General features: G+C 46.0%; 1 protein-coding gene across 1 annotated transcript in view; it reads left to right on the top strand.

The window, feature by feature from the left end:
• eva1bb (eva-1 homolog Bb (C. elegans)) overlaps positions 1-8,428 on the top strand; it is an 8,675-nt gene extending 247 nt beyond the window's left edge. Inside the window, exons 2-3 of the mRNA XM_072447212.1 lie at positions 4,718-5,023; positions 7,538-8,428. Coding sequence (XP_072303313.1) covers positions 4,957-5,023; positions 7,538-7,989 — 519 coding nt within the window. The 5' untranslated portion in view covers positions 4,718-4,956 and the 3' untranslated portion in view covers positions 7,990-8,428. The remainder of the gene's footprint in view (positions 1-4,717; positions 5,024-7,537) is intronic.
• Positions 8,429-9,183: the final 755 nt, after the last annotated feature.

The raw sequence follows: 9,183 nt of genomic DNA, 5'->3' as shown, positions 1-9,183 counted from the left end.
TAAAAAACAAATTAAATGTCTTAAATTGAGCTGCATTTTGAACACTTTTGGTTTCACTCGTTCCATTGTTATAAAAACGTGAACGATACAGGACGATTCAAACAATAAGTTACATTTATACTTCACAAACTGTAGCAAACCAAAACTGTAACAAATTTATTTATTTTCATCCTTTTTTTTTAACATAAAACTGCGCAGGACCAGAGAGAAACCAAATAAGTAAAAACATTAAATTAGAAAATAAAGGTATTTGTCGAAGTCGTCCATCTTCAAAAGTAAAAAGTACACGTTTAAACATGTATTTATACGTTTAAACATGTATTTGTTTACTGCTGTTACTTTTACTGCGACAGTTCATCACCGTCTTTATGAACTTCAGACGAGGCTTTTACGAGCTTCCTGCTGCTTTGGGCCTGCGGCGGGACACGGGCCTCGGGACACGGGACGGTTTGATCTTCTTAAAGGGGAGGAAGCGCCGCGTTTTACGGCCGTGTTTAAAGGGCGGCTCGGGGGGGTGGCTTGTTTCCATGTAGATGTCATTGCTTTGGCATTAAACGGATCTAAAGCCTCCATTTTGCTGCAGGTGTTTTTATTGCTCAAAAACACCTCGTCAAACCCGTAACCGAGGGCCAAAACTCTTCATATTTACACATTATATTATAGACAAATAATAACACCTTTATTTTGTTAGATTATCATCGAAAGGTGTCGCACATTGATGACATCACAGAGGGATTCTGCTGTAGAACGCAGCTCTACTTCCTGTCATTTTCACACTAACTGCAGCTTCACTGATCTAAATATGTCATAATAAATACTAAATATTTAGCTCTGTCACCATAGAAACCATCGCGGGCACTTTAAATCCTCTTCAGTACGAGTACCAACTATGACGCAGTAACTTAGTAATCGTCTGCAGTAATGTAATAGTAGTCAGTAGTAATAGTTGTACTCGCAGTAGTGAGTGTAGAACGTACTTGCTCACGTATACTTCTCGCTCGCGTGTACTTCTTGATACTGTGTACTTCTTGATACTGTGTACTTCTCGCTCGTGTGTACTTCTCGCTCGCGTGTACTTCTTGATACTGTGTACTTCTTGATACTGTGTACTTCTCGCTCGTGTGTACTTCTCGCTCGCGTGTACTTCTTGATACTGTGTACTTCTCGCTCGTGTGTACTTCTCGCTCGCGTGTACTTCTTGATACTGTGTACTTCTTGATACTGTGTACTTCTCGCTCGTGTGTACTTCTCGCTCGCGTGTACTTCTTGATACTGTGTACTTCTCGCTCGTGTGTACTTCTCGCTCGCGTGTACTTCTTGATACTGTGTACTTCTCGCTCGTGTGTACTTCTCGCTCGCGTGTACTTCTTGATACTGTGTACTTCTCGCTTGCGTGTACTTCTTGATACTGTGGCCCCTGAGGCCCCGGGGCCAGTGGGACCGGACATGGCTCAGATCCAGGACTAAGACCAGGATTAGGATCTGGTTTCAGGGGTTTTGGAGCTTTTAATGTCGCTCACTTTGTCAACAGGAAACAGCAGCGTGGGAAGTACTCAGACAGTCACATGGTCCACATACTAGTACTATACTAGTACTAGTACTATTAACATACTAGTACTATACTAGTACTAGTACTATACTAGTACTATTAACATACTGGTACTATACTAGTACTAGTACTATTAACATACTAGTACTAGTACTATACTAGTACTATACTAGTACTATACTATACTAGTACTATACTAGTACTATACTAGTACTATACTAGTACTATTAACATACTAGTACTGTTAACATACTAGTACTATAAACATACTAGTACTATTAACATACTGGTACTATGAAAATACTAGTACTATTAACATACTGGTACTATGAACATACTAGTACTGTTAACATACTAGTACTATGAACATACTGGTACTATTAACTTACTAGTACTATTAACATACTAGTACTTTTAACTTACTAGTACTATACTAGTACTATGAACATACTAGTACTATTAACATACTGGTACTATTAACATACTGGTACTATGAACATACTAGTACTATTAACATACTAGTACTATTAACTTACTAGTACTATTAACATACTAGTACTATTAACTTACTAGTACTATACTAGTACTATGAACATACTAGTACTATTAACATACTGGTACTATTAACATACTGGTACTATGAACATACTAGTACTATTAACATACTGGTACTATTAACATACTAGTACTATGAACATACTAGTACTATTAACATACTAGTACTATTAACATACTAGTACTGTTAACATACTAGTACTATTAACTTACTAGTACTATACTAGTACTATTAACATACTAGTACTGTTAACATACTAGTACTATTAACATACTAGTACTGTTAACATACTAGTACTATGAACATACTAGTACTATTAACATACTGGTACTATGAACATACTAGTACTATGAACATACTAGTACTATTAACATACTGGTACTATGAACATACTAGTACTATGAACATACTAGTACTATGAACATACTAGTACTATTAACATACTGGTACTATGAACATACTAGTACTATTAACATACTAGTACTATTAACATACTAGTACTATGAACATACTAGTACTATTAACATACTAGTACTATTGGCATACTGGTACTATGAACATACTAGTACTATTAACATACTAGTACTGTTAACATACTAGTACTATTAACATACTAGTACTATTAACTTACTAGTATTATTCTAGTACTATTAACATACTAGTACTGTTAACATACTAGTACTATTAACATACTAGTACTGTTAACATACTAGTACTATTAACATACTCGTACTGTTGTAGTACTATTACCATGGACATACAATTACCATGAACATACTTCACGTAACACATGCTTCATCTCATTTAAAGGTTCTATGATATGTTTTTACCATGTTCTAATTCTGACTTTATTTGGTGTATTTGTACTTGTTGTACTTATAAATGATAGTTTTACTCCAATTGAGCAGGTATTTGTGGAGAAAACAATGTCAAATCTGTGACATCACACCAGGGACACACATACAGGAAGTGACATCACACCAGGGACACTCATACAGGAAGTGACATCACACCAGGGACACTCATACAGGAAGTGACATCACACCAGGGACACTCATACAGGAAGTGACATCACACCAGGGACACACATACAGGAAGTGACATCACACCAGGGACACTCATACAGGAAGTGACATCACACCAGGGACACTCATACAGGAAGTGACATCACACCAGGGACACTCATACAGGAAGTGACATCACACCAGGGACACTCATACAGGAAGTGACATCACACCAGGGACACTCATACAGGAAGTGACATCACACCAGGGACACTCATACAGGAAGTGACATCACACCAGGGACACTCATTCCAGTCAAAGTTTATGCAGAATTTACACAAAGAAACTACTACAACTACAACTACTACAACAGCAACTACTAAAACTACAACTACAACAGCTACTACTACTACTACTACTACTACTACTACTACTATTACTTCAGTCTGGAGTCGTCTCACATTGTTTCCGTTTCGACTCGTTCGTTATAAAGTGAACGTCCCGGAGCCAAACGTCTGAACTGGGACTGTAACTACAGGAAGTGCAGCGTGTTCTCCTCCCGCGACCTCTGACCCAGCGACCTCTGACTCTGTGACCTCTGACCCCACGACCTCTGACCCCATGACCTCTGACCCCACGATCTCTGACCCCGCCACCTCTGACCCCGTGACCTCTGACCCCGCTGCATCACTCTTCATTACACCAGTGATATAATGGACAGTATTTATCACCAGCTCTGATTAAAGTCTCATTAGTTTGAGGAAAAACAAAAACAATAAAACACAAACACAAAAATGGACAAGGACAAACACAAAAATGAGACAAATTAAATCACAATCTGAAGCAAAACAAGAAACACAAACTCATTTCACATCGACACGAGAAGATTTTGTCCCTTTTAGATTTAGTCAAAACGTTCACTTAAAGTCCATAAAGTTCTGCTGTTTTTATAATTATGTCTTAGTTTAGTGGATAAAACTTGTGCTAAATATTTATCACAGTTTTACTTTCCTTAAGTGTCAGTTTGTGAGGAAAATGAGAGTTTAAAATGACAGGAAGTGGAGCTGACTCCCTCTGTGATGTCATCAGTGTGCGACACATGGTTGGACTAAATAAAGGTGTTTTATGGTCTTATTGTGTCAGGTCAGAACTGTTGTCGTTTATTTGGAGTCTGGCTCTTGTTTACAGTCTGGTTGCTATGGAAACAGCTGTGGAACCACCTCTACCTGTGTCAAACCAGGAAGTACAACTATAAACTTTACACAAACGTTTAATCAAATCTGAAATATAATCGTGTTTTAGTGAAATGTGTCGTTTAAACCGCCGTTAGGACTTTAAATAAACTGTTAATTCTGATTACCGTATTTTCCGGACTTTAAGTTGCACCTTTTTTCATAGTTTTGGCCGGGGTGCGACTTATATGTGATATTATTTGTTATTTTCACACTTGCAACTGCATTTCATCCTCCAGAGCCACTTATATATGTGTTTTTCTTCTGTGTTATGCTTTTTTTGGCTGGTGCCACTTATACTGCGGAAAATACGGTAAATATTACTGGAGTTTGAGGCTTGAAAACTAAACGTCTGACTGTGTTTTATGTTTGACAGGAGCCAATCAAAACGCTGCTGAAATGTCCTGGTGACGCCTCCTCCTCTCTCCCCCTCCTCTTCATCCTCCTCTTCCTCTCTCCCCCTCCTCTCTTCATTCTCCTCTTCTTCCTCGCCCCCTCTATTCTTCTTTCTCATCCCCTCCTCCCTTCCTCCTCTCTCCTCTTCCTCTCTCCCCCTCCTCTTCCTCCCCCCCTCCTCCTCCTCTCTCCCCTTCATCCTTGTCTTCAGTGGAGGAGATGGAGCCGATCCGCCGTGACATGGAGCTGATCAGTAACACAATGGCCACGTTCGCTCACCTCAGAGGTACAAACTCAGAACCGGTTCATTCATCAGGTTTTTTATTAAATATTTGTGTAAAATTGCTACAAGAGCTCAAAAAAGTACTTATTTTTACTTCAGGGAAACTTTTTTTCAATGTTTTGGTCAGTTTCACGTGGAAAATCAGAATTGTCGACTCTCAAAATTTTCAGTCAGATCTAGTTTATTAAAAAAACAATAAAAAAATCTCTGCAGTAAATGAAACGTGTCAACAAATATATTTGAGTTGATCCTGCGCTGTGATTGGTCCTGAGCCCAACGGGAGGATTTATAACTAAAACTTGTTCATAAGTCTGGATTGTGCTTTGATTTGTGCTGAGGCTTCACGAGGCTGTTGTAGACGGAGGGGAGGTCGTTTCCCTCGCCGACTTCAACCATGTGACCCACCTCAACCTCCCTCCCGTCTACAACAGCCTCGTGAAGCCTCAGCACACGTCAAAGCAGTGAAACGTAAATGAGGCGCGTTCAGCTCCAAAAGAGACTGAAGTGAAGAAACAAAGAGTGTGTGACCAACGCTCAAGGTCCAGGAAGAATTAATGTTTTACATTTTTACAAACAAATGCATCAAACTGAAGAAAATAACACTAAACGACCAGAGTTTAAAATAAAACAGAAGTAACGGATTCACTGCATTTTTAAATTAAACACTGTGTCGCTTTTCTTCTCCTTTCTCCCTCTCTTCCTCCCCTTCTCCCCTCCTCTCCGCCTTCTCGCCACCCTCTCGCCTCCCCTTCCCTCCTCCTCCCCTCCTCTCTCCTCCCCTTTCTCTCCTCCTCTCCTCCCTCTCTCTCCTCCTCCTCTCTCCTCTTTCTGTCCTCCTCCTTCTCTCCTCCCCTCCTCTCTCCTCCCCTTTCTCTCCTCCTCCTTCTCTCCTCCTCTCCTCCCCTCTCCTCCTCCTCTCTCCTCTTTCTGTCCTCCTCCTTCTCTCCTCCCCTCCTCTCTCCTCCCCTTTCTCTCCTCCTCCTTCTCTCCTCCTCTCCTCCCCTCTCCTCCTCCTCTCTCCTCTTTCTGTCCTCCTCCTTCTCTCCTCCCCTCCTCTCTCCTCCCCTTTCTCTCCTCCTCCTTCTCTCCTCCTCTCCTCCCCTCTCCTCCTCCTCTCTCCTCTTTCTGTCCTCCTCCTTCTCTCCTCCCCTCTCCTCCTCCTTCTCTCCTCCCCTCCTCTCTCCTCCCCTTTCTCTCCTCCTCCTCCTCTCCTCCCTCTCTCTCCTCCCCTCTCCTCTCTCCTCTTTCTGTCCTCCTTCTCTCCTCTCCTCCTCCTTCTCTCCTCCTCTCATCCCTCACTCTCCTCCCCTCTCCTCCTCCTCTTTCTGTCCTCCTCCTCTCTCCCCTCTCCTCCTTCTCTCCTCCTCTCCTCCCTCTCTCTCCTCTTTCTGTCCTCCTCCTCTCTCTCCTCTCCTCTCCTCCTCCTTCTCTCCTCCTCTCCTCCCTCTCTCTCCTCCCCTCTCCTCCTCCTCTCTCCTCTTTCTGTCCTCCTCTCTCCCCTCTCCTCTCCTCCTCCTTCTCTCCTCCTCCCTCTCTCTCCTCCCCTCTCCTCCTCCTCTCTCCTCTTTCTGTCCTCCTCCTCTCTCCCCTCTCCTCGCCTCCTCCTTCTCTCCTCCCCTCTCCTCTCTCTCTCCTCTTTCTGTCCTCCTCCTCTCTCCCTTCTCCTCTCCTCCTCCTTCTCTCCTCCCCTCTCCTCTCTCTCTCCTCCCCTCTCCTCCTCCTCTCTCTCCTCTCCTCCTCCTTCTCTCCTCCCCTCTCCTCTCTCTCTCCTCTTTCTGTCCTCCTCCTCTCTCCCCTCTCCTCTCCTCCTCCTCTCTCTCCTCCTCCTTCTCTCCTCCCCTCCTCTCTCCTCCCCTTTCTCTCCTCCTCCTTCTCTCCTCCTCTCCTCCCCTCTCCTCCTCCTCTCTCCTCTTTCTGTCCTCCTCCTTCTCTCCTCCCCTCTCCTCCTCCTTCTCTCCTCCCCTCCTCTCTCCTCCCCTTTCTCTCCTCCTCCTCCTCTCCTCCCTCTCTCTCCTCCCCTCTCCTCTCTCCTCTTTCTGTCCTCCTTCTCTCCTCTCCTCCTCCTTCTCTCCTCCTCTCATCCCTCACTCTCCTCCCCTCTCCTCCTCCTCTTTCTGTCCTCCTCCTCTCTCCCCTCTCCTCCTTCTCTCCTCCTCTCCTCCCTCTCTCTCCTCTTTCTGTCCTCCTCCTCTCTCTCCTCTCCTCTCCTCCTCCTTCTCTCCTCCTCTCCTCCCTCTCTCTCCTCCCCTCTCCTCCTCCTCTCTCCTCTTTCTGTCCTCCTCTCTCCCCTCTCCTCTCCTCCTCCTTCTCTCCTCCTCCCTCTCTCTCCTCCCCTCTCCTCTCTCTCTCCTCCCCTCTCCTCCTCCTCTCTCTCCTCTCCTCCTCCTTCTCTCCTCCCCTCTCCTCTCTCTCTCCTCTTTCTGTCCTCCTCCTCTCTCCCCTCTCCTCTCCTCCTCCTCTCTCTCCTCCTCCTTCTCTCCTCCCCTCTCCTCTCTCTCTCCTCCTCCCTCTCTCCAGCGAACCCTGAGAGTTTGGCCTTGTTCTTCATGTTGGGCGTTTGCCTGGGCCTGTTCTCCGCCCTGCTCCTGCTCATCGCCGGCATCACCTGTCGCCGACGCCTTCACCGTAACAACAACACCAACAACAACAACAACAAGCGGACAAGCCCCGCCCAGCCCGCCACGCCCCCGGACCTCTACCAGCTCCATCAGCTCCGGGAGTCCAGCGCGGAGGAGGCGTCCCAGGACAGCGCACCGGAGGCGGACGCGGCCCTCGGACTCGCCGCGGGACGGTCCGGCGAGTGGGGCGGCGCTCTGAGGGGCGTGGACGTGTTCGCGTCGGAGGAGGAGCTAGAGAAGGCGCGGCGACTGGAGCAGAGAGAGAAGATCCTCAGGGAGATCTGGAGGAACGGACAGCCCGACGTCTTAGTGAGCGGGACCGGGACGATAGGACGGGTCCACTACCACTGACCTCTGACCTCTAGACCACTGACCTCTAGACCATTGACCTCTGACCTATAGACCTCTGACCTGGGACTGAGAAGACTTTTGTTTTACTAAACTCTTTTTTGGTTTCTTTTCCGGTCACTTCGTCCTCTCGAGAAGCTTCATCTGGAAACAATCTGCACCTGAAAATGTTTAATTGTTTTAAGTCCAAAAGCTTGAAAAACTTCCGACACGTTTGACTTGAACTAAAAAGATTCATCTCAGAAAAACAATATTTTTTATGTGTTCAACAAATAAAGTCAACATTAGAACATAAACCTGTCATACGCTGTTCAAAGTCGTGTTTTGATGCATGTTTGAGTTCATCCCGGAGGTGCCAGTGCTCAGTAAATCCATTTTCACCTACCCCCTATCCCCGCCCACATCCCTGCACTCACTGAGAGCGTTTCATGAACATGTTTGGTTTGCCACTTTTCAAAAATAAAAACGTTTAAATGACAATCTGCCGCTTGGTCACTATGAGGCGGGGCTTGTCACTATGAGGAGGCGGGGCTTGTCACTATGAGGAGGCGGGGCTTGTCACTATGAGGAGGCGGGGCTTGTCACTATGAGGAGGCGGGGCTTGTCACTATGAGGAGGCGGGGCTTGTCACTATGAGGAGGCGGGGTTTGTCACTATGAGGAGGCGGGGCTTGTCACTATGAGGAGGCGGGGTTTGTCACTATGAGGAGGCGGGGCTTGTCACTATGAGGAGGCGGGGCTTGTCACTATGAGGAGGCGGGGTTTGTCACTATGAGGCGGGGCTTGTCACTATGAGGAGGCGGGGCTTGTCACTATGAGGAGGCGGGGTTTGTCACTATGAGGAGGCGGGGCTTGTCACTATGAGGAGGTGGTGTTTGTCACTATGAGGCGGGGCTTGTCACTATGAGGCGGGGCTTGTCACTATGAGGAGGCGGGGCTTGTCACTATGAGGAGGCGGGGTTTGTCACTATGAGGAGGCGGGGTTTGTAACTATGAGGAGGCGGGGCTTGTCACTATGAGGAGGCGGGGTTTGTCACTATGAGGAGGCGGGGCTTGTCACTATGAGGAGGCGGGGTTTGTCACTATGAGGAGGCGGGGCTTGTCACTATGAGGAGGCGGGGCTTGTCACTATGAGGAGGCGGGGTTTGTCACTATGAGGAGGCGGGGTTTGTCACTATGAGGAGGCGGGGCTTGTCAC

The sequence above is a fragment of the Eucyclogobius newberryi genome, unplaced genomic scaffold, assembly GCF_026437365.1.
Source record: "Eucyclogobius newberryi isolate DKJ021-1_F unplaced genomic scaffold, fEucNew1.0.hap1 SCAF_16, whole genome shotgun sequence".
Lineage (NCBI taxonomy): Eukaryota > Metazoa > Chordata > Actinopteri > Gobiiformes > Gobiidae > Eucyclogobius > Eucyclogobius newberryi.
Note: the sequence above shows the minus strand (reverse complement) of the source record. Positions and strands in the feature narration are given on the sequence as shown.